At 54.1% G+C, this 25,294-nt stretch overlaps 2 protein-coding genes across 3 annotated transcripts; one reads left to right on the top strand and one right to left on the bottom strand.

Annotated features, from left to right (window-relative positions):
• Nucleotides 1-64: 64 nt before the first annotated feature.
• LOC120641945 (V-type proton ATPase subunit D-like) lies at nt 65-23,825 on the bottom strand. 2 transcript variants are annotated; one of them, XR_005662457.1, is made up of 3 exons: nt 22,866-23,825; nt 22,713-22,769; nt 168-408 (listed from the first exon to the last, which is right to left on the bottom strand). XR_005662457.1 is itself a non-coding variant. In XM_039918281.1 (2 exons), the coding sequence occupies exon 1, from the start codon at nt 23,698-23,700 to the stop codon at nt 22,891-22,893; it is 810 nt and encodes a 269-aa protein (XP_039774215.1). In that variant the 5' UTR covers nt 23,701-23,821; the 3' UTR covers nt 65-408; nt 22,866-22,890. The 2 variants fall into 2 exon arrangements, 1 of the variants encoding a protein (XP_039774215.1); XM_039918281.1 differs by lacking the exon at nt 22,713-22,769 and having other exon boundaries at nt 65-408; nt 22,866-23,821.
• LOC120641946 lies at nt 4,320-4,989 on the top strand. Its single transcript, XM_039918282.1, has 2 exons — nt 4,320-4,778; nt 4,848-4,989. The coding sequence occupies exons 1-2, from the start codon at nt 4,356-4,358 to the stop codon at nt 4,947-4,949; spliced, it is 525 nt and encodes a 174-aa protein (XP_039774216.1). The 5' UTR covers nt 4,320-4,355; the 3' UTR covers nt 4,950-4,989.
• Nucleotides 23,826-25,294: the final 1,469 nt, after the last annotated feature.

Here is a 25,294-nt window from a genome sequence, read left to right as displayed (position 1 = left end):
CGGCATAGCTGGGAAGCTAATAAAACATGATCTCCTTTGACAGCAGCTTCACGAAACCAGGGGAAAAAACAACTGCAGATCAATTGCCAGAATCAGGCGGATACGTTGCATGCACCCAATGGCGCACCCCTAGTACAGGCTTGCAGCAATCGGCACACACCTCTCAATAAATATAAATACAACTATAATGAACATGCAGGGGGGAAAAACAATACAATTGAATTTACTACACCAGCTGCACATAACCACTCCGTGCTTTAAAGTTCATTGGCAATATTTGGTTTCAAAGTACAGATTATTCGGGGTCTTGGATGACCAGGCTCCAAACTACTTGCTGAAACAAAACCGCCATCACTCTATAAACAGATACAATTCTGGAGCTCCAGCATCAACTTATTGTTTCCACCACTGCAAGGAAAAGAAAACCATTAAAAATATGAAAATGAAATAGACTAATTCCATGTGCGGTGACTACATATGTGTGCATTTGAAAAGTAAAAACTGTGTGGTGCATTTGATCAGATCATCCAATCCACAGTACACAGCAGTATCTCAGAAAGAAGAGCGGGAAGTGCACACATGCCACACAAAGTGATTGATTTATTAGCATGTTCATTATAGTTGTATTTAGCCTAGATTAGAATTCACATGCTAAGATGTGTTGATTTCAGTCTTTTTTGTGTTTGATTTTGTTTTCTTTTAACTGAGCACTGTGCCCAATGGACTATGAGTTTGTTGGGATCTTTGTTTCTTAGATGCCCAAACAGGGAGCATGAACAATACGAAGACAATGAAAACGGCTTGCGAACTCTCCAGTAAAGATTCGAAAATTCCACCCCGTACACTGTGGAGAGAGGAGGCTATTTATACCCCTAGCCCTCGGCCAGGTTTTCCTAAATTGCCCCCTCCCAACTCATTTACAGCTCACTCTTGGCCGGTTCCGGGGTAAAATTACAAGATGAGAGGTTTACAAATCCGACCTTCTCACGCATTTGGTGGGCGTACAACTCCGACCTTCTTACATACTCACGTTTTACTCACGTGTCTTCAGTCGACGAAGGTCACCATAACCTTCGGGTACCTACGGGAGCTTGGGTCTTGAAGGTCCCATCAACAACCGGTCAGTCGTCACCGTTCCCGGTCGCGGGCTCTTCTTCCGAGGGTCTCGAACTTCGAGTTTACGCTTCCGGGTAGATGTTCGTCACCTTCGGCGCGGTGGAGACTAAATCCTTCTGATCGAAGGTCTTGGAGCTTGTGCTTGCGCTTCAGGGTAGCTATCCGTTACCTTCGGCCTTCGGAAGGTGATATCCTTCGGACCGAAGGTCATGGTCTTCAAGCTTGCGCCTCTCAGCGTTCATCCGATACTTTCGGGTGCGCTTAGCTCCATTTCGTTGTAGCCCTGCAAACAGGTTAGGGAGCATTTCCAAGGGTGAGGGCTTGACCTGAAGGTCCAATCCCCAACAGTAGCCCCTCGAGGGCGAGGTCCGAAGCCGACGGTCCGAACCCTTGTTAATGAAAAAGATTGCGTGTAACCTTCGGGAAGCTCCCGAGAAAAAACGTCTCCCGAACCGTCGGCTGCAACGGTCGGTTTTTGTTGTGTACGTGTCGTTGCCTGATTGCGCCGCTTGGGCTGGGGTCTCCTCGGTTTTACCGCTGGAACTGTTCCTTTTCACCGTCTATATAAGCGGAGGAGGGGGGGTAGAACCTGTGCCCTTTCGAGCTTTGCTATCCTTCGTCGCTTTTTGCTATAAAGCGTTTTGTCCGAAGGTTCTTGTGCGTGGTGAATCTGCTTGTTTTCCTCGGTGTAAGTAACTACGGCTCATGGCTCGCACTAAACAGACAGCGAGGCTGATCGAAGGTTCGTTTTTTTTTTGTTTGTGATTTGACTGTATTTTGTTTACTTTTGTAGTTATGGAATTTATTAAGAGGGCGGTTCTCCGTACAGACTCTGGTGCAGTTTCCGAAGGGGAGGCGGGTGGTTCGCAGCCTTCTCAACAGCAGCGGTCCAGCGAAAGCCTCTCGGCTGTTTCTGCGGACGTTTCGGATCTGATGGCTCCAGAGAAACGTAAGACTCTGCTTTTCGAGCCATCTGTCGTATCTCAGAGCATGATAGACTTCTACGTTACGAAGGGCTATTTCGCCGAGGGGGTTTGCCGCCCTCCGGGGGCAGAATTGATTCCTGTACCGGAGACCGGTGAGGTTGTAGTATTTAAGGATTTTTTTACAGCGGGGCTTAGACTTCCGATGGATCCAATTGTGCCGAAGCTTTTGGAGCCATTCAACGCGAAGCTACACCATTTCACTCCAAACGGGATTGTTACACTGTCCAAGTTTCTGTGGGTAGTGCGGAGTTTCGGAGGGGAGGTGTCTGTGGATGCGTTTTGCAGGCTCTTTCAGCTACACTGCCAGCCTCGGAAGGTCTATGTAGATGACGATGATGAGCTTAGCGAGGTTCAGAACGGCTGCTGCACCTTCGTTCCTCGCAAACCGAACAAAAGGACTGGCCTGTTGAAGGTTATGCTCTCGACAGCTTACAAGAACAAGTGGGAAGGGAACTGGTTGGAATATTGGTTTTACGCGAAGATTGGCTTCCCCGATCCCGAAGGTTCTAACGAGGAGAAGCACCTTCTTGCTTCGGACATTGAGATGTTCGATCACGTTTATCAGCCTGCCTTCAACAAACGAGGGCCAGGTTTCAAGTCGTGTCTGGAAGCTTTCATGACAGCTTGCCAAGTTTGTGGTGGCCGGGATGCTGTCGAGGAGTTTCTGGCTGCGAAGGTTTGGCCACTGGCTGCTGGCTGGTCTCCGGTGAGTTTCGAGCGCAAGAGTTTTGCTGGTTTGAAGTACGAAGTGACTTCTCCGTTTTTTGGGCTTCGAAGACCCGAAGGTGCCAGCGATGAGGTTATTGTTGATGAGCTAGAGCGTCGGGCTGCGGAGATTTTGGGGCCATGGAACAAAAAGGAATACCGCTCTTTGGTTGAGGTGTGCGGTGGGAACCTTCGGTTGAACCGTTGCTTAGCTGAGATGGGCGTCGCTTACGAGCCTCGGCCGGTCCCGGCTAACGCCATTGCAAGGATGACACCGCCGGGGAACGTAGGCTCGGAGGTTCCTGAGGCGAAGTCCAAAGGAAAAGCTAAGGCGGAGGTGGCGGGAAGCTCCGGGTCTGCCGGTCTGCGGGGGCGCGGTCGCGGTCGGAAACCTTCGGGCTCGAAGGTTTCAGTTGCGCGGGCAGAGAGTGCCAAGAGAAAGGCGCAAGATGAGGAGGTTTCTTCGGGCGACAGCGGTACGCCCTCATTTATGGAAGAGCTCGTGGGGACGGTGGGCGGGGAGATTGTAGTTCCCGAGGGGAGGCTTTTTAGATCCCATTATGATCTTAGCGATGAGTACGGGACCATGCTTTTCGGTTCCGGCCGTCGGGTTGAGGTGGCGAAAGCGTTGATTAATCTTTATTGTTCATCCGAAGGTACGACGAAACGCCGGAGGATTCAGAGCCTCGCCAAGACTGGGACCAAGCCCGCGGACCTTCCGAGGCCGCCCGTGCCGAAGGGTGCCGCCTCGACGGCCGATGTCTTAAAGGACTCTCCAGCCCCGAAGGTCGCGCAGCCTGTGTTTGCGTTGAACATCGAGGAGGGGGAGGTCTTGGTGGGTGAGACACTGATGGCGCTCAGAGGTGGGGAGGCTCGTGGAGTTTCCTCTGCTCCACCTTCGGACAGGGAGGTGGAGGCTTTGGAGGGGATGACCTTCGACGAGTCTGGTAAGTTTCGCCTACTTTTCCTTTCCTGACTTCCTAGCTTGATCGCCGCGTCCGAAGGGTTTTTTACTTTTGTTTTCTGCAGCTGTATCGGCGTCGATGCAGCAGCTGTTGGCCGTGATGCACGGGCCTGGCGCGACTGGGATTCTCCCTCCCGAGAAAGGTTTGTGGATTTTTTTTTATTTTTGTTTCTTGAACAATTTATAGAGTTCCCGAAGGTGATTTTGTTTTTGCCTCAGGGTTTGGGGCTGCGGTGGCTGAAGCGTCCACCTCCGACGCTGCTTTCATCGTTGGTGAGCTAAGTAAGAGGCTTACCCATGCTAGTCGGATGTTAATACAAAAGACCAAGGCAGATGCTAATCTTCTGGAGAAAAGAGCCACCGAGAGATTGAGCCTGGCTGATAAACTGCGGCGGGCTGAGGCGGAGGTTCTCGCTCTGAGAGAGGAGAACCAACAACTGAAGGTTAAGTGCTCGAAGTTGGAGTCAACCGCTTCGGATAACGAGAAGGTTCTAGAGAGCCTACGGAGGGCCGTTGAGGTGGATGCAAACGAGAAATCTGCCCTTAAAAGTAGGATCACGGAGTTGGAATGGGTTTAGACTAGAATGGCAGAACTCGAGCGGGTCATACCCGAGGTTGCCAGGCGGGCCGAAGGAGTGTACCAGGAGTACAAGAAGGCTCTTGGTGCCCTTGGAGCTGAGCCTTTGCCCTTGCCTAAGCCGGTCGAAGGTCTTCAAGTTTTCTTTTTGCTTTTGGACTGGTTGAAGTCGGAATTTGAGGGCCTTGGCGAGGTGATGAGCGTGGCAAATGACAACGCGGCCTCTGTTTCCTTCGAGGGGCTTGTTGGAAATCTTCTTCGTGTCGGTGCAGTTGATCTTGCCCGACTGGATGGTTTTCAATATGTACCGTACGAAGGTTTGGCGGTGGAGGTGGCAAAAATTCAAGAGTTGAAGGCTTCTTTTTTTGAGTGTTTCTGGGAAACTTCTGGCAAGGTTGCTGTTCGGACTCTGGCTGCCGCAGCTGCTGAGGTAGGTTTTTTTTTAGCGATTTTTCTGTCTTTTGTTTGTTTTTTGATTGGTTTTGTCTATTTGGTGCAGGAGGCATCTCCTGATTGTCCTTCGGAGGATAATCGAATGTCCGAGGATCAGAGATCTCCTTCGGGGATTGGTGCCGCTGGTTCTTCCGGGGCACAGGTCTAAAGATTAGCTTGTGGGGATTTGTTTCTAGGACTTGTATTTTTTTGTAAATATTCCCGTACTGCAGGACGCGAACAATGCTAGGGTAAAGATGAGCTGGGTGGCCTTCAGCCTTGCTCACCCTGGATGCGGCGTAGCGGAGTACTTATTTTGGTCCGGTCGTGATTCGTTGTAATTTTTGCTTTGTTGCCCGAACGTTACCTTTGCGAGGGTCTTTGAAATGTATGATATTCTCGCATGTCTTTCTTTATTCATCCTTCGCTTTGTATCCCTGGATGCATCCTTCGAGATGCTTTGTTGTATGCATCCTTCGAGGTGCTTTGTTGTATGCATCCTTCGATGTGCTTTTTTGTATGCATCCTTCGAGGTGCTTTGTTGTATGTGGAAAAACGTCTATAATTTTGTTATTGTTATTACTCGACGAGCTAAGTGCGCGAGTAATGTTAAGAAAAACGTCCCCCCTTTCTCGCACTTGGCTCGTTGGGTCCTTAGTTCGAAGGATGCGTTAAGGCTGTGCTTCGGGTTGCCGCTTGTTATTGTTGAAGGTTATCATGAGTTTGCCCGAGGCAGAGCGCGAGTTTTGTTTTTGGAAAAACGTCTCCCCCCTTTCTTGCGCGTTTTGTCTCGGGTTGTGGTCGGATGATGGATGCCAATTACTTGTAGGAAAAACGTCTCCCCCTTTCTGGCATCCATCTTTCGAATTCCTCGGCGTTTTTTTTTTGCGCTTATCGTTCGTTTTTGTCGAAGGCTTTTCGGTTCGTACCTTTTGTAAGGTCGAAGCCCCTTGGCCTTATTTTTGCACTTATTGTGTTTCTGCCGAAGGTTTTTTTGGTTCGGACCTTTAAAAGGTCGAAGCCCCTTGGTCTTATTTTTGCACTTATTGTGCTTCTGCCGAAGGTTTTTTGGTTCGGACCTTTAAAAGGTCGAAGCCCCTTGAAGTTATTTTTGCACTTATTGTGCTTCTGCCGAAGGTTTTATGGTTCGGACCTTAAAAAGGTCGAAGCCCCTTGGCGTTATTTTTGCACTTATTGTGCTTCTGCCGAAGGTTTTATGGTTCGGACCTTAAAAAGGTCGAAGCCCCTTGGCGTTATTTTTGCACTTATTGTGCTTCTGCCGAAGGTTTTATGGTTCGGACCTTTAAAAGGTCGAAGCCCCTTGGCGTTATTTTTGCACTTATTGTGCTTCTGCCGAAGGTTTTATGGTTCGGACCTTTAAAAGGTCGAAGCCCCTTGGCGTTATTTTTGCACTTATTGTGCTTCTGCCGAAGGTTTTATTGTTCGGACCTTTAAAAGGTCGAAGCCCCTTGGCGTTATTTTTGCACTTATTGTGCTTCTGCCGAAGGTTTTATGGTTCGGACATTTAAAAGGTCGAAGCCCCTTGGCGTTTGGATAAGTATGCAAAGTTTGTGGATCCTGCATACTTTGCTAACTTACTGTTTGGTGCCGCATGTAGGTGTTTGCCGAAGCTTGCCACTTGGGCTACTTCGGTGAAGGTGACAATTTGTTTGGGGAAATTCATTGTATTGAAATTGCTTACAATGGGTCCGTCTCGTCAAAAACCTCACCTCCGATGTGGAGTTTCCCCTTGTGAGGAAAAGAGTACGGCCCGTTTGCAATGTAAAAAAGAACTGAAAATAAATTCGAAGGTACGCAATCGATGTGTCCTTTTTACAAGTTTATATGTAGAACTTTTTGAGGCTGTCTGCGTTCCAAGGATGTTGCAGCTCGTTGCCTTCGGCGTCGGACAAGTGGTATGACCCTGGCCTGTTGCTCTTGATTACTAGGAATGGCCCTTCCCACTTTGGTTGAAGTTTGCCGGAGGTTTCGGCATTTGGCTTCCTTTTCAGGACCCAGTCTCCGACTGTGATGCCCTTTTTCACGACTTTCTTGTCTTTCCACTTCGTGGTTTCTTGTTGATACTTTTCTAGATTTTCTGAAGCTTGGAGGATATCTAGTTCTATGAGGTCTTTGTCGTCCGAGGGGGTTATCTCGGCTTGATGTGTCACCCTTAGGCTTCGATTTTTGAGTTCTTCTGGTGTCATTGCTTCGGCACCATATAATAGCCTGAATGGGGTGTACTTGGTGGTTCTTGATTCTGAGGTGTTGTGGGACCAGATGACTTTCGGGAGTTTGTCGGCCCATTTTCCTTTTTTCTGTTCGAACAGTCATTTTTTGATGCTGCCGAAGATGATGCCATTGGCTCTTTCGACGGCACCATTGGATTGCGGGTGATACACCGAGGCGAAGATTACCTTCGTACCCATGCTGTAACAGAATTCTCTGAAGATTTGTGAATCAAATTGTTTCCCGTTATCTACTGTTATCTCTCTTGGGACCCCGAACCTGCAGATGATGTTCTGCCAAAAGAATTTTTTGATCGTTTCTGAGGTTATGTTGATTAGTGGCTTGGCTTCGATCCACTTTGTGAAGTACTCGACGGCGACTGCTGCGTACTTGTAGTTGCCCTGTGCTGTGGGTAGAGGTCCCACTAGGTCAATTCCCCATCTTTGAAGAGGCCAGATCGGGGGTATCAGCTGAGTTGGCTCCGAAGGTTTTGAGCATTTTGGGCCCATCATTTGGCATGCTCTGCAGGTTTTCACTATCTGCTGAGCGTCCTTCAGCGCCGTTGGCCAGAAAAATCCTTGCCTGAAGGCTTTGGATACAAGTTGTCTGAAGCCAGTATGTGATCCGCAAAACCCGGAGTGAATTTCCTTGAGGAGCTCGATTCCTTCGGCTATGGATATGCATTTTAACCATGGGCTGGTTACACCTGACTTGAACAACTCTCCCTCGGAGATTACATAGTGATGGATAAGTCTTTGTGCTGGATGGATAAGGCATAGAGTCCTTGCAAGGACCAGGGCATATATTCCTTTAGCATATTTCAGTTTGCTAGGACAGCATCTTGCTAGGACAGTCAGTTTGCTAGGACAGCATCTAGCTTTAGTTCTTTTGACTAGCATCTTAGCATCTTTTGCTGCAGCAAGCTTTGGCTGCCTGCCTTGGCTGCCTATAAGTATGTATCCCCAGCCCCTTGGGTTGGCATGGCTTTGAGTTTGTGAATATGAGAAAACCAGAAAATTGCCCCAAGTTCATTGTCATCCTCTCAGCTCAATGAGAGTTAGAATTGAGCTTCTAACATCTGGTATCAGAGCCGTACTTTCCTGTAGGTTGGATATCTCTTGCTCCTCCCCTTCCCAAGCCTCTGTAGCAGCCCAACCACCACCACCAGCAGCTAGCGCAGCAGCAGCAGCTGCTGCACCAGCAGCAGCAGCAGCTGCTGCACCAGCCGCTTCTTCCCCGTTCCCTTCCCCCTCTCCACGCAACAGCCCCTTGGAGGCGCGCCATGTCCGACGCACCGTCTCAGCGCTCGGTCGCCTCGAGCGCACGGCGCCAGCGAGACGCCGAGCTCGCCGCGGCAGAGGAGCGCAGGCGAGCGACGGCTCAAGCCGCTGCAGCAGTGGCGAGGGCGGCCAGGCTAGCTGCAGCGGAGCTGGCAGCGGCCAGGGCGGAGGTGGAAGCAGAGGAGGCGGAGGATGCGGCGCGTGCGGCGGAGGTCGAGGTTGAGACCTTGCGCGGCAGCCTCAGCGGCTCCATCGCCGGCGACGCCACCGCCGACGAGGACCTTGAGGAGTTGGAGAGGGAGAGAGCGCGGGAGCGGACCACGCGGTGGGCAGCAGCCCACCCCGGCGGCGATGGCCTGGACGGCGGCGCGCCCGGCAGCGGTCCAGGAGCCCGCGCGCCCGGCGGTGGCCTGGACGGCGGCGCGCCCGGCGACGGTCCAGCGGCCCGTGCGCCCGGCGGCTGCCTGGACGGCGGCGCGCCTGGCGGTGCGCCCGGCGACGGTCCAATGGGCCGCGCACCCGGCGGAGGAGGCCGCGCCCCTGGCGGCGGCGCGCAGGGCGGAGGCGGCGCCCCAGGCGGCGGCGGCCGCGCCCCTGGCGGCGGCGCGCAGGGCGGTGGCGGCGCTCCTGGTTGGGGTGCGCGCGGCGGCGCCCCCGGCTACCACGGCCTCCAGGCGGTGGTCAGGGACGTCGGTCCCGGCGGTGGGTGGCCCACCCTCACCAAGACCAACTACGTCGAGTGGGCCGCAGTCATGGAGGTGAAGCTCCAGGTGCGGCATATGTGGGAGGCAGTCCGGTACGGCGACGTCGGCTACGATGAGGATCGACGGGCGCTAGATGCTCTCATCGCAGCAGCCCCGTCCGAGATGCAATTCACGCTTTCCAAGAAGCGAACTGCCAAGGAGGCCTGGGACTCCATCGCTGCGGCACGTATCGGCAGCGACCGCGCCCGCAAGACCACTCTCCAGTCACTTCGCAAGGAGTGGGAGAACCTGGCCTTCAAGCCAGGTGAGGATGTTGATGACTTCGCCCTCCGTCTCAACACTCTGCTGCAGAAGGTGGTGCAGTTCGGCGACGACACCTACGACGAGGAGAGAGCCGTCGAGAAGCTCTTCCGCTGCGTCCCCGAGAGGTACAGACAGACCGCTCGCTCGATCGAGTCTCTGCTGGACCTCTCCACCATGACGATCGAGGAGGCGATAGGTCGCCTCAGGGTCGTCGACAGCGACGAGCCACAGCCTCCCTCGGGAGGCATCTCCATCGGTGGGAAGCTCCACCTCACTCAGGAGCAGTGGGAGGCTCGGCGCGGTGACAGGAGGAGGGGGGAGCCCTCTTCCTCGACAGGTGGCCGCAAGCGCGGCAAGCCGCGAAAGGGGCGCGGAGGTGCCCAAGCCGGGGCACGAGGGCGCGCCGAGGGTGGCGCCCGCGGAGATGCTCAGGGCGGCGCCGCTGACAGGCCCAAGGCGGCACGAGACGACGCCTGCCACAACTGTGGCAGGCCCGGCCACTGGGCCAGGGACTGCCCGCAGCGGAGGCGTAGGGGCCAAGCCCACGTCGCGGAGGCCCAGCCGGATGACGAGCCGGCTCTGTTCCTACTCCACGGGGACATGGAGCCGCACCCGACGGCACCGCCTGTCACCGCTCTACTCCACCTCGACGAGCCGCGTGCCCGAGTTCTCCTCGGCAACGGCTCCGACGACGACAGGGTCGATGGCTGGTACCTCGACTCCGGCGCCACGCACCACATGACCGGGCGGCGGGAGTTCTTCTCCGACCTGGACGTCGACGTAGGTGGCTCCGTCAGGCTCGGGGACTCCTCCGCCGTGGAGATCAAGGGCGTGGGCTCCGTGATCTTCACCACCAAGTCCGGAGAGCACCGGATGCTCACCGGAGTCTACTACATCCCGGCGCTGCGGAACTCCATCATCAGCCTTGGGCAGCTCGATGAGAGCGGCTCCCGTGTGGTGATCGACAGCGGGGTCCTCCGCATCTGGGACCACCGTCGCCAGCTTCTCGCCAGGGTGGTTCGAGGGAAGAACCGCCTCTACATCCTCCATGTCGGGGTGGCCCAGCCTCTTTGTCTTGCAGCTCGCAGGGACGACGAGGCATGGCAGTGGCACGAGCGCTTTGGGCACCTCCACTTTGAGGCCCTGAAGCGGCTCGGCGCCAAGGAGATGGTGCGAGGCCTCCCGTGCCTCGACCACGTGGAGCAGCTCTGCGACGTCTGCGTGCTGACGAAGCAGAGGCGGCACTCCTTCCCCCAGCAGGCGAGCTTTCTCAGCGCTCGGTCGCCTCGAGCGCACGGCGCCAGCGAGACGCCGAGCTCGCCGCGGCAGAGGAGCGCAGGCGAGCGACGGCTCAAGCCGCTGCAGCAGCGGCGAGGGCGGCCAGGCTAGCTGCAGCGGAGCTGGCAGCGGCCAGGGCGGAGGTGGAAGCAGAGGAGGCGGAGGATGCGGCGCGTGCGGCGGAGGTCGAGGTTGAGACCTTGCGCGGCAGCCTCAGCGGCTCCATCGCCGGCGACGCCACCGCCGACGAGGACCTTGAGGAGTTGGAGAGGGAGAGAGCGCGGGAGCGGACCATGCGGTGGGCAGCAGCCCACCCCGGCGGCGATGGCCTGGACGGCGGCGCGCCCGGCGGCGGTCCAGGGGCCCGCGCGCCCGGCGGTGGCCTGGACGGCGGCGCGCCCGGCGACGGTCCAGGGGCCCGCGCGCCCGGCGGCTGCCTGGACGGCGGCGCGCCTGGCGGTGCGCCCGGCGACGGTCCAATGGGCCGCGCACCCGGCGGAGGAGGCCGCGCCCCTGGCGGCGGCGCGCAGGGCGGAGGCGGCGCCCCTGGCGGCGGCGGCCGCGCCCCTGGCGGCGGCGCGCAGGGCGGTGGCGGCGCTCCTGGTTGGGGTGCGCGCGGCGGCGCCCCCGGCTACCACGGCCTCCAGGCGGTGGTCAGGGACGTCGGTCCCGGCGGTGGGTGGCCCACCCTCACCAAGACCAACTACGTCGAGTGGGCCGCAGTCATGGAGGTGAAGCTCCAGGTGCGGCACATGTGGGAGGCAGTCCGGTACGGCGACGTCGGCTACGATGAGGATCGACGGGCGCTAGATGCTCTCATCGCAGCAGCCCCGTCCGAGATGCAGTTCACGCTTTCCAAGAAGCGAACTGCCAAGGAGGCCTGGGACTCCATCGCTGCGGCACGTATCGGCAGCGACCGCGCCCGCAAGACCACTCTCCAGGCACTTCGCAAGGAGTGGGAGAACCTGGCCTTCAAGCCAGGTGAGGATGTTGATGACTTCGCCCTCCGTCTCAACACTCTGCTGCAGAAGGTGGTGCAGTTCGGCGACGACACCTACGACGAGGAGAGAGCCGTTGAGAAGCTCTTCCGCTGCGTCCCCGAGAGGTACAGACAGACCGCTCGCTCGATCGAGTCTCTGCTGGACCTCTCCACCATGACGATCGAGGAGGCGATAGGTCGCCTCAAGGTCGTCGACAGCGATGAGCCACAGCCTCCCTCGGGAGGCATCTCCATCGGTGGGAAGCTCCACCTCACTCAGGAGCAGTGGGAGGCTCGGCGCGGTGACAGGAGGAGGGGGGAGCCCTCTTCCTCGACAGGTGGCCGCAAGCGCGGCAAGCCGCGAAAGGGGCGCGGAGGTGCCCAAGCCGGGGCACGAGGGCGCGCCGAGGGTGGCGCCCGCGGAGATGCTCAGGGCGGCGCCGCTGACAGGCCCAAGGCGGCACGAGACGACGCCTGCCACAACTGTGGCAGGCCCGGCCACTGGGCCAGGGACTGCCCGCAGCGGAGGCGTGGGGGCCAAGCCCACGTCGCGGAGGCCCAGCCGGATGACGAGCCGGCTCTGTTCCTACTCCACGGGGACATGGAGCCGCACCCGACGGCACCGCCTGTCACCGCTCTACTCCACCTCGACGAGCCGCGTGCCCGAGTTCTCCTCGGCAACGGCTCCGACGACGACAGGGTCGATGGCTGGTACCTCGACTCCGGCGCCACGCACCACATGACCGGGCGGCGGGAGTTCTTCTCCGACCTGGACGTTGACGTAGGTGGCTCCGTCAGGTTCGGGGACTCCTCCGCCGTGGAGATCAAGGGCGTGGGCTCCGTGATCTTCACCGCCAAGTCCGGAGAGCACCGGATGCTCACCGGAGTCTACTACATCCCGGCGCTGCGGAACTCCATCATCAGCCTTGGGCAGCTCGATGAGAGTGGCTCCCGTGTGGTGATCGACAGCGGGGTCCTCCGCATCTGGGACCACCGTCGCCAGCTTCTCGCCAGGGTGGTTCGAGGGAAGAACCGCCTCTACATCCTCCATGTCGGGGTGGCCCAACCTCTTTGTCTTGCAGCTCGCAGGGACGACGAGGCATGGCAGTGGCACGAGCGCTTTGGGCACCTCCACTTTGAGGCCCTGAAGCGGCTCGGCGCCAAGGAGATGGTGCGAGGCCTCCCGTGCCTCGACCACGTGGAGCAGCTCTGCGACGTCTGCGTGCTGACGAAGCAGAGGCGGCACTCCTTCCCCCAGCAGGCGAGCTTTCGAGCCAAGGAGCGGCTCGAGCTCGTACACGGGGACTTGTGTGGCCCGGTGACACCGGTCACACCAGGAGGACGGCGCTACTTCCTGCTGCTCGTCGACGACCTCTCCCGCTTCATGTGGGTGATGATCCTCGGCAGCAAGGGAGAGGCTGCGGACGCCATCAGGCGTGCTCAGGCTGCTGCGGAGGCGGAGAGCGGCCGCAAGTTGCGCGTGCTGCGCACCGACAACGGCGGCGAGTTCACGGCGGCCGAGTTCGCGGCGTACTGCGTGGATGAGGGCATCCAGCGCCACTACTCCGCGCCGTACAGCCCGCAGCAGAACGGCGTCGTCGAGCGGCGCAACCAGACGGTTGTGGGGATGGCCCGGGCCCTCCTCAAGCAGAGGGGGATGCCGGCTGTCTTCTGGGGAGAGGCGGTGGTGATGGCCGTCTACATCCTCAACCGCTCGCCCACCAAGGCACTCGACGGCATGACGCCGTATGAGGCTTGGCATGGGCGCAAGCCGGCGGTCTCCCACCTGCGGGTCTTCGGCTGCCTCGCGTTCGCCAAGGAGCTTGGCCACATCGGCAAGCTCGACGACAGGAGCACTCCGGGAGTGTTCATCGGCTACGCAGCGGGTTCGAAGGCCTACCGCATTCTCGACCCGGAGACACAGCGTGTGCGCACGGCGCGCGACGTTGTGTTCGACGAAGGGCGAGGATGGGCGTGGGACAAGGCGGTGGACGACGGCTCGGCTCCGACGTACGACGACTTCACCGTCGAGTACGTCCACTTCGAGGGAGCTGGGGGAGTAGGCAGCTCTTCTTCGCCGAGCGTGCCTACCCCGGTCCCCGAGCCTCCACCGACTCCGGCGCCCGCCACACCGGCGGCACCACGCCCTTCCGCTACGACTCCGGCTGCGCCGAGTTCCTCGGCTGCACCACCACAGCCGGCGACGCCGCGCACTCCAGTACCGATAGCTACTCCTCCGGGCCCGTCTACTTCGACACCTGCTCGTGCTGAGCACAGTCCGGTGGAGTTCGCTACTCCGCTCTCTCACGACGAGGAGCGCGTCGACGCGTACCATGACGGCGAGCCGTTGCGGTACCGTACGATGGAGGACCTTCTCGGTGACCAGCTGGTGCCGGGACTGGTGCCTCACGACCTGGAGGCGCAGTTGCACCTCGCGTGCGACGATGGCGAACCTCGGTCTTTCGCAGAGGCCGAGGGACACGCGGCCTGGCGTGCCGCGATGCAGTCGGAGATGGACGCGGTTGAGAAGAACCGCACTTGGGAGCTTGCTGATCTCCCTCGCGGTCACCGCGCGATCACCCTTAAGTGGGTGTTCAAGCTGAAGAGGGATGAGGCCGGCACCGTCGTCAAGCACAAGGCTCGCCTGGTGGCACGAGGTTTCGTGCAGCAGGAGGGAGTCGACTTCGACGATGCCTTCGCTCCCGTGGCACGGATGGAGTCCGTGCGACTCCTCCTTGCGCTAGCTGCCCAGGAGGGCTGGCGTGTCCATCACATGGACGTCAAGTCGGCGTTTCTCAACGGCGACTTGAAGGAGGAGGTCTACGTGCACCAGCCGCCGGGGTTTGCGATCCCCGGCAAGGAGGGTAAGGTGCTACGTCTGCGCAAGGCCCTCTATGGCTTGCGGCAGGCCCCGAGGGCGTGGAACGCCAAGCTGGACTCCACGCTCAAGGGGATGGGCTTCGAGCAAAGCCCGCACGAGGCGGCCATCTACCGGCGGGGCAAAGGAGGCAATGCCCTGCTGGTGAGTGTCTACGTCGACGACTTGGTGATCACCGGCACCAAGGATGCGGAGGTGGCAGTGTTCAAGGAGGAGATGAAGGCCACCTTCCAGATGAGCGACTTGGGGCCTCTCTCCTTCTACCTGGGGATCGAGGTGCACCAGGACGACTCCGGGATCACACTTCGACAGACCGCCTACGCCAAGCGCGTCGTCGAGCTTGCTGGGCTCACCGACTGCAACCCAGCCCTCACTCCGATGGAGGAGAGGCTGAAGCGGAGCCGTGACAGCACGGCGGAGGAGGTGGACGCTACTCAGTACCGGCGTCTTGTGGGGAGCCTCCGCTACCTCGCCCACACACGGCCGGACTTGGCGTTCTCCGTCGGCTACGTCAGTCGGTTCATGCAGCGACCGACGACGGAGCACCAGCAGGCCGTGAAGAGGATCATCCGCTATGTTGCGGGGACTCTCGACCACGGTCTCCACTACCCGAGGTGCCCTGGGGCGGCACACTTCGTCGGGTACAGCGACAGCGACCACGCCGGCGACATCGACACCAGCAAGAGTACGAGCGGGATCCTCTTCTTCCTTGGCGAGTGCCTCGTTAGCTGGCAGTCGGTCAAGCAGCAGGTGGTGGCCTTGTCCAGCTGCGAGGCCGAGTACATAGCGGCCTCCACTGCGTCGACTCAGGCGCTCTGGCTCGCTCGACTGCTGGGTGATCTACTCGGCAGAGACATTGGAGCGGTGGAGCTCAGGGTGGACAGCAAGTCCGCCCTGGCCTTGGCGAAGAACCCCGTTTTCCATGAACGGAGCAAGCACATCCGGGTGAGGTACCACTTCATCCGAGGCTGCTTGGAGGACGGGAGCATCAAGGCAAGCTACATCAACACCAAGGACCAGCTTGCAGACCTGCTCACCAAGCCCCTTGGGAGGATCAAGTTCCTTGAGCTCTGCTCCAGGACCGGGATGGTCCAATCCTCCCACAAGACGACGCACAAGACTTAGGGGGAGAATGATGGATAAGTCTTTGTGCTGGATGGATAAGGCATAGAGTCCTTGCAAGGACCAGGGCATATATTCCTTTAGCATATTTCAGTTTGCTAGGACAGCATCTTGCTAGGACAGTCAGTTTGCTAGGACAGCATCTAGCTTTAGTTCTTTTGACTAGCATCTTAGCATCTTTTGCTGCAGCAAGCTTTGGCTGCCTGCCTTGGCTGCCTATAAGTATGTATCCCCAGCCCCTTGGGTTGGCATGGCTTTGAGTTTGTGAATATGAGAAAACCAGAAAATTGCCCCAAGTTCATTGTTATCCTCTCAGCTCAATGAGAGTTAGAATTGAGCTTCTAACACATAGCCTCTCGCTCTCTGGAACATTTTCTTTTCCTCCTTTTCATCTGGCAGCTCGATGTTTCCCCGAAGGTACTTCATTATGGGTGTTCTCCAATCTTCGGGTGAAATGACTGAGACTTGTTTTTCTTTCTTCGGCTTGACCGAAGGTTCCGTGATTTCTTCAAAAAATACATCCGAAGGTAATTGCTCTTTTCTTGATGTTGCTTTTGCTAGCTTGTCAGCTTCGTCGTTCATGTGTCTCGGGATGTGAACGATGTCGAAGCCCTTAAAATACTTCTCCATGGATCTGACGGCATCGAGGTACTCGATGAGCTCTGGCTTTCTTGCCTCTGAGTCTTTTTCGATATGATCTATGATGATCTTTGAATCTGTTTTTACTATGAAATTTTGATGGCCGAGGGCTTTCATTTTGCGAATGCCCAACAGTAAGGCTTCATACTCAGTGGTGTTGTTGGTTGATGATTCAAAGTTGCCAAAGGTCAGCCGTGCTGCGTATCTTGTTTTTGCTCCCGAAGGAGACTATGATTGCAGCGATGCCGGCTCCGTCGTTGCACCAGGCCCCGTCGCAGTGCAAGATCCAGGTTTCAGTCGAAGGTTCCTCCCTGAAGGTTGGGGATGTCCAATCTGCAATGAAATCTGCCAATACTTGTGATTTGATGGCTGTTCTTCTTTCGAAGTCTATGTAAAACTCGGAGAGTTCTGAAGCCCATTTGGCAATTCTGACAGATGCCTCCCTGTTACTGAACAAATCATGCAAAGGTTGATCTGTGACCACTATTATCTTGTGAGCTTCGAAATAGTGTCGAAGCTTCCGGGCAGACATGACTACTGCATATGCGATTTTTTCTAGCTCTGAGTACAGGAGCTTCGAGCCAGCGAGAGCTTCTGATACGAAATAAACAGGTAGTTGCTTCTTTTTCCCTTCACTCTCTCTCTCGAGCACGAGCGCTGCACTGACTGCGGAGTAGGATGCTGCGATGTACAGGAGCAGCACATCCTTCGGGTCAGGTGAGGTCATTTTGATCATGTTCTGTAGGTGGTTTTTTAGTGCCTGGAGGGCTTCGCTTTGCTCGGGGCCCCACTGAAATTTGTTTGCGTTGCGAAGGACCTTGAAGAACGAAAGGCTTCGGTCTGCTGAGCGGGGGATGAATCTGTTTAGGGCTGCTATTCGCCCTGTAAGTTTCTGTACGTCCCTGATGGACTTCGGCTCCTCCATTTTCCAAAGGGCTTTTACTTTGTCAGGGTTTGCTTCGATGCCTTTTGTGGAAACCAGGCATCCTAGCACCTTTCCTTTGTGGACTCCGAAGATGCACTTGTTGGGGTTTAAGGACAGCCCTGCTTTTCTTAGGCTTGCGAAGGTTTCGGCCAGGTCTGCCACATGGTTGCTTCTTATTGAACTGGTTACAACGATGTCGTCAACATAAGCCAGGACATTCCTTCTAAGTTGGTGTTCTAAAACCACGGAGGACATTCTTGAAAAAGACTGTCCTGCATTCTTTAATCCTTCGGGCATCCTTACGAAGCAGTAGGTGCCGAAAGGTGTTATGAAGCTTGTTTTCTCTTCATCTTCCTTTCTCATCCATATCTGATGGTATCCAGAGAAGCAATCCAGCAGAGACATGAGTTGACTGTTTGCTGCGTCATCAACGACTCTGTCGATTCTTGGCAGCGAGAAGTCATCCTTCGGACAGGCTTTATTTAAGTCAGTGAAATCGATGCACATCCGCCATTTGCCATTCTTCTTTTTGACCGGCACAGTGTTTGCCAGCCATGTTGGGTACTTGACTTCTCTAATGACATTTGCATCTAGTAGTCTCTGGACTTCGGCCTTGACTGCTGCGACCTTTTCATCTGCCATTTTGCGAAGCTTCTGTTTCTTCGGCTTGATGTTTGGATTGATGTCCAGGCGATGCTCAATGATGTCTCTGCTGACTCCCCGAAGGTCGCTGGCGGACCATGCAAAAACATCTTGATTCTTGCGGAGGAACTCGAGAAGTTCTTTCTCCTCTTCGGGCTCTAGGGTTGAATTGATAGTGACCATTTTGTCGGGGAGATGTTCATCGAGGGTGACCTTCTTAACTTCGCAGTCTTCTTCGAAGGTTGCTTTCTCGCTGTCCTTTTGCTGCTCTTTGAAAGTAACGGGCTTGGATTCATTCCGAAGGTTGTGTACATTTTTCTGTCCTGGGGTGTGTATCCCCGCTCAATGTCCCGCGCAAGTTGCTGGTCTCCGCGGACAGTGATGACTCCCGCGGGAGCTGGCATTTTCATACACAAGTATAGTTGATGGACGATAGCTTCGAACTTGTTGATTGTCCCTCTTCCTAAGATTGCGCGGTACGGGTAGGGCATTTCTACCACATCGAAGGTGATGTGCTCTGTTCTTGCGTTGGCTGTCTCCGAAGGACACGGGTAGTGACAGTTTGCCGATTGCGTTCACTCTCTTTCCTCCGAATCCCATTAAAGGGATGTCTGAAGGCTGAAGCAGGCTTCGGTCAATACCCATCTTATCGAAGGTGTCAGAAAATATGATGTCTGCTGAGCTGCCAGTGTCAACTAATATTTTGCCAATCCTCCAGCCTTGAATGTTTGCCTCGATGACGAGGGCATCTGTGTGTGGGTAGCTGATGAGGTTGACATCTTCTTCGGAGAAGGTGATTGGAGAGTGTGACCACTGGGTTCTCTTGGTTGGACCTTCGGAGACGATGCAATGGACTTGCCTGAAGTAGTCCCTGCGCTGCCTCTTGTTTTCGAAGTCCAGGGTCGATCCTCCGGAGATGGGCATGATCATGCCGAAGGATGGTAGTGCCGTGGGTTGGCTATTTGTGGTTTGGTTTTCTTGCTTTGGTGGGTGAGCTGGGGGTAGAGGTAGCTGCTCCTGAGTGGGTTGAGCTTGGGTTGTGGTTTGAATGGGTTGCGTTTGTGGGTTTGGCTGCTGCTGCCAATTGTGATTGTAGTTGTAATTAAACATGGGTGGGCGGTACGCTTGTGTAAATGGAGGTGGTGGAATGTATGAAGGTTGTGTGTACTGTATTTGTTGAGAAGGTTGGTTCTGTGGCCATGTAGTGTGCCCAACTAGCTTGGCTTTTTTCTCGGCCTCCATTCTATCAAGGGTTTTCTTCTTCTCCGGGCACTGGTTTGTTCTGTGGTCGGAGTCAGATCCGTGGAAGTGACAGAAGAATTTTTTTGGGTCGCGCGAAGGTCCACGACCTTGGCCCCTTCCTCTGCCGCGACCTCTGCCTCGTGCTCCGGATGATGGTTGCTTATCATTTGTGCGTTGGTGCTCTGGTGGTGTCAGGAAGGGATCGAAGGTCATTTGGTCCTCATCTTCATTCGAAGGTTCCAGAGGTAAGACGAGCTGGTGAGCTGGCTGCTTTTCTTGCTGCCATGTTTGTTGGTTGTATTTCTCTGCCTGACGCATGATTCTTCTTTGCTCGACCCTTCTGCGATGGTCGGCGTCTGACTTTGCGTACTTTTCTGCTTCTGAATAGAGCTCCTCTAGAGTCCTCGGAGGTTCTCTTATGAGGTGTGAAGCAAGTTGGCCAGGCAGGAGACCCTCGATGCATTTCTCTATCGCGTCCTTCTCTGGGAAGTTTGGGATTTGAGCCTTCTTTTGGACGAACCTTCGGAAGTAGTCGTAGAGAGGCTCACGGTCATGCTGGGGGCATTTGAAGTCTTTTACAGTGTTGGCGTTGAGCCTTCTGAAACCTTGGAAGTCCTGTAATAGCCTTCCTTTCAGCTGATACCAATTGTTGATTGATTGCAGGGGTAAGTACGAGTACCAGTTGGCCACCGAACCCTCGCAGGCCATGACGAAGGACTTGGCCATGGTGGAGTCGTCACCTCCGGCCGAAGCGATGGTTGCTTCGTAGGCCATGAGGAACTGGGTTGGGTCTGTTGTAGCATTGTACTTGGGGAGCTGTGTTGGCTTGTAGCCGAGCGGCCATGAAGTTCGCTGAAGAGCGACTGAGAGTGGCGAAGTTGGGTCAAATGGAAGGTTGACAGGTGGCGTCTTCTGTCTTCATTTTGTGCGAAGGCTGTCTGGAGGATGTAGCGGTTTTCTTGCTGAGAGGATCCTTCGGGAATTTCTTGGTATGCCCTCTGCAGGTTTTCAACTTCTGCCTCCATCTCTGCTAGCCTGCGCCTGGCCTCGGCTAGCTTGTTTGTTTGGTCCAGTGCCCTTTTTTTGGTTGCAAGCTGAGCTTCGATGTTCTTTTTCTTCATTTCCAGGGCCTTGAGCTTCAGTGCTGCTTCTGTGAGTTGATGAACAGTGTTTTCAGTGTTATCAGCCAGTTCTCCATGAATGGCAACTTCGTTGGTGATTTCTTCGATCCTTGGGTTGGTTCCTTCGAGTTGTGGTTGAGGGCCATCGAGGATACGGCCAGGCTCAGTGGTGCTTGTGGTGCCGGCGGTGGCTTTTTTCTTCGCTGGGGCCATCGAGGGTTGTCTTTCGTGCTGGAACGGTGGGCGCCTCTGTTGGGATCTTTGTTTCTTAGATGCCCAAACAGGGAGCATGAACAATACGAAGACAATGAAAACGGAAGGCGAACTCTCCAGTAAAGATTCGAAAATTCCACCCCGTACACTGTGGAGAGAGGAGGCTATTTATACCCCTAGCCCTCGGCCAGGTTTTCCTAAATTGCCCCCTCCCAACTCATTTACAGCTCACTCTTGGCCGGTTCCGGGGTAAAATTACAAGAGAGGTTTACAAATCCGACCTTCTCAGCATTTGGAGGGTGTACAACTCCGACCTTCTTACATACTCACGTTTTACTCACGTGTCTTCAGTCGACGAAGGTCACCATAACCTTCGGGTACCTCCGGGAGCTTGGGTCTTGACGGTCCCATCAACAACCGGTCAGTCGTCACCGTTCCCGGTCGCGGGCTCTTCTTCCGAAGGTCTCGAACTTCGAGTTTACGCTTCCGGGTAGACGTTCGTCACCTTCGGCGCGGTGGAGACTAAATCCTTCGGGTCGAAGGTCTTGGAGCTTGTGCTTGCGCTTCAGGGTAACTATCCGTTACCTTCGGCCTTCGGAATGTGATATCCTTCGGACCGAAGGTCATGGTAAGCTTGCGCCTCTCAGCGTTCATCCGATACTTTCGGGTGCGCTTAGCTCCATTTTGTTGTAGCCCTGCAAACAGGTTAGGGAGCATTTCCGAGGGTGAGGGCTTGACCCGAAGGTCCAATCCCCAACAGAGTTCAAGCAAACTAACAGTAGAGTAGCTTCAATTAACAAAGCTAAACTGAACCGGCCTTCAAAGTTCAAGAATTCACTTGCAGTGTTATGCAGGTGTTCATAAACCAAACTTAAACTCTATCCCAAATACTAAATGCAAAAATGTTAAACTGAACTGGCCTTGAAAGTTGAAGAATCAAGGTTGCTGTGTTACATAGGTGTACTTCATAATCTGCACCTAAACTTTATCCTGATGTCTTACACTATCACATAAAATTAGGAACGAGATAAAACTATTTGTGCAATGCTGGTGCTACAATCATTCCCAGCCCTACCTTCTCTATTAGGACATATCATCATGTTCTGCTAGCTCCCAGTGGCAGAGCTTGAAGGAAAATCAAGGGGCTAGGGCTGGCATTTTTTCCCCCTCTAATGTGCAAATTTGGCATCATTAAGGAATTTCAACTGCTAAGGGAGTACCAAACCCCCCTTTGGCCTACGGCCCCTTAAACATAGTTCCACCACTGCCATCTCCCTCTATGCCTTGGAGCAATATAGTACAGGATGTTCAACAGTTCAAGCTAATTTTACTGAGAAACATAACGTTCTTCAACAAGAAACTATAGCATTACGATATATATGGAGTATACGAAGTTCTATGACACTCCCTCCTGGCTTTTCTAGTAGATTTTTTCTATGCACCTAAATATGAGCTATATTTATACTATGTAGTTAGACAAGCCAAATCAACCTATAATTTGAAGTGGAGTGGGAGTATTCTCTTTTCCCAACTTGTGCAATGAATACCAGGAAGTTGGAGCTATACTGCTGCTAATTTGCACTTAAGATAAATTGCTATATCTTTTTACAATACTTATCACACTTATTGCTCCTGGTTTAGTAGCATGGGAACATATCTAGTGCAAACCACAACTTTGTAAAAACCTGTGCAAACCATGGCAAAAAAGTCGTCTAAATTCACAAAAGAATCACACACCTAGATGATATGATGATACACAACCTTGTAAAATATCTTGTCCAAAATCGACTTCGTCTGTGAGATATAAAAAGAACAAATTTCAAGCCAGGAAGTTGTCCAGATGATTTGTTAGAAATTTGTTACTTTTATATCTCACAAACGAAGTCGAGTTTGGACAAGATATTTTACAAAGTTGTGTATCATCATATCATCTACATGTGTGATTTTTTTGGGTGAATTTAGACGACTTTTTTGCCATGGTTTGCACGGGTTTTCACGAAGTTGTGGTTTGCACTAGATATGTTCCCTAGTAGCATGCACCATGTCTTCATTCTCTGGTAAATAGATCCAATCTGACCAATCACGTCGAAACACTATTGAGTGAAGATCTGGTTTCTAAAATCGTAAGCATAGTTTCTAGATGAAGTGCAAAGGCAATATCATGTATCCATGAGTAAATCAATCATGTGTTTGTGATTGCAAAATCTTGTTTCCATGAACAGACATCACATTATTAGAGTTCAAGTAAATGAACAGCTACTTTATAATTCAGATGAACAAGCAGGAATAAAACCAATGTGACCAATCTGCTGGTGTATTGTGCACATTAATGAACAGCTACTTGTAATTCTGATGAATTATCACAGGCAGGGAATACCTTTGGACATCACGTACACATCTTAGGGAAGTTAACTTGGATCCATCTAAGAATCAACTGCAGTACACGATTGATATACTAGTACAATCCAAGGAACTACAGCAGCAGTCCAGATCCAAAATAAGTTGACAAGGAATTGATGATTCTACGCACCGATTGAATAATTGGATGACCATGATCAAAAGATGATGTCGTCGTCCTTCTCCCCTCCAGCAACGAGCAGATTTGCCGCAGCGCCTACGGAGATGCCCCTCTTGAGCGCGAGATCCTCGGCGAGCTGCTCCTCGGCGAATAGCTTGGCGTTGGCCATCTGGCGCTCGATCTCCCTCTTCTTGTATCCCTGGATCTTCTTGAGCCTGAAGAAGTCCTCGCGCTCGAGCTCGTCGAGCTCCCCCTTGATGTAGCTGATGGTGTTCTCGATCCTGGGCTTGACGACGTTCTCGAGCGCGTTGACGCGGCGGTTGGTGGTCTTGATGGCCTCGTCGAGCGTGAGGAAGGAGGTCTGGAGCGAAGCGAGCTCGACGAGCACCTCGATGGCCTTGACGTGCGCGGCGCGGCAGGCGGCGACCTGCTGCCCGCCGCGGGCGAGGCCCGTGAGGCTCGGGGACGCGTTGGAGGCCCCCCCGGAGGCCGCGGCGGGGTCGACGAAGTGGGTGAACTTGGGGAGCTTGACCCCGGCGACGTTCTCCTGGTGGGATTTGACGCGGACGGAGGCGGCGCGGACGGACTGGAGGACGACGTGGCGGACGCCGTCGCCGGCGACGTACTTGGCCTCAGCGAGGGAGAAGGAGGAGGCGCGCATGGTCTCGCCCATGGACTCCTTGGCGGCGACGATCTTCTTGAGGATGGCGCGGAAATGGACAGTGAGCGCGTCGGACTTCTTCTTGAGCAGCGCGTGGCCGCGGGTAGCGCCGACGAGGCGGGCCTTCATGGCGCCGAGCATCGTCACCGTCGGCACGACGTTGAGCCGCTGGTTTTGCCCCGCCATGGCGCCCGCCGGCTAGATCGCCGCGAATCTGAACAAGGAGGAGGGGGAGGGGATCGCGGGGCCGTGTGCCGACTCGTGGTGTGGTTGGATCGGGTATCGATGTGGAGGCGAGTTGGATCGGCGACGAGACGGATGCAGATGGTGAAGGTGGATTTTGGGGAAATTTTTGTGCCAGCCGTACGCAGTTGGGCTGGGAAAACCGACTCGTTACTGGGCTGGGTTTACCCGGCCCAGCTCGCATCATTGGATGTTAAATACGAGGCTTTGTTGCTAATCACCAAGTCAGTCAAAGAGTCCAACTAAGAAACGAAGCAGTCCTAAAAAACGTAAATAAATATAAAAAAATCACAGCCACCGATCGATTCGATCGCCGCGAAGAAAAGAAGAACAACCAGCCTTAGCTTGGGTTCGCCATGGCCGCGCTCCGGCCGTGTCCATCTGTCCATGTCGTCGTCGGCGCGCGGCGGCCGTGCATCAGCAGCCCGGCGTCGTCTTCTCTTCGCATTGTGCCGGCGCTCGGCAGGCAAGGAGGAAGAAGCACCTCGCTCGTTGGCCATTGGTTGGCGGGCAGGGCGGCTCCCTGCCTGCGCGACCGTCACGCAACCGGTGCTCGCAAAGGCGCCGCCGATTGGCCCATGGGCGTAGAACTGGACGACAATAATCGCATGGTAAAAGGAATTCACCTCCAACGTAACTACCCGTGTTATGCCTTAACTCGCACTCTCCATGATAGTTTTGCCATTGCATGACCCCATCGCTGCTGCTGGTTGTTAATTGTACGTGCTGAACGATACCAGGATCCCAGGATAGATATAACTCAGATTTGTGTATAGTGACACACCTAACGGCAATGCACTCATCTTATAATTCTTGGTTACATTACATGCTATTGACCCTTCACTTGTCACTGTTATTTTTTATATAATATAATTTCACTGCTGGAATTTAATTTGATGTACTTGTTCACGGCCGCAGATAAAGTCACACTGTGTACTACTTGAATTATTGGACAATGCATAGTTTCAGCTAGATGCATGCTTCAAGAGTTCACCACAACGCAGCTATAATGTGCACTTTATTTCTGCCTTTTTTTGACATATATTAGGATTGAAAAAAAATTAAAAGTTTAGCTTAACAATCTTTTATCAACTGCTGCAAAATCAGTACAATACCGTTTTTATTGATACAACAACGTTTATGCACCAAAAACATGCTCACTTCAATCCAAATTACTTGTCACTTCAGTTTTAATCTGTTCTATGTCTAACTTTGACCGAATTTATAAAAAAATGCCTACAACAAATTACTTGTGCACTAATTTTTGTTTGTTTGTAAATGGTGTTCCTTAGTAAAGAGAAGTGCACACAATTGTTTTATTAGATTATATCATTCTATGTAGATTTTTATTTTTGCTGATGTGTTTTCAATTCAGACCGATGAACAATTCAAAAAGTTTGATGAGGAATTAAAGAAGCATTGTGAATTGGATAAGGTCGGTATTACTTCTATATATTTTTGTGGTTGAATCTTTCTTATTCATGATTCACGGCCGTGAATATCATATACTCTTTGGCAATGCATTATCCTTTTGTTC

Source organism: Panicum virgatum, chromosome 7K, assembly GCF_016808335.1.
Source record: "Panicum virgatum strain AP13 chromosome 7K, P.virgatum_v5, whole genome shotgun sequence".
Taxonomy (NCBI): Eukaryota; Viridiplantae; Streptophyta; class Magnoliopsida; order Poales; family Poaceae; genus Panicum; species Panicum virgatum.
Note: the sequence above shows the minus strand (reverse complement) of the source record. Positions and strands in the feature narration are given on the sequence as shown.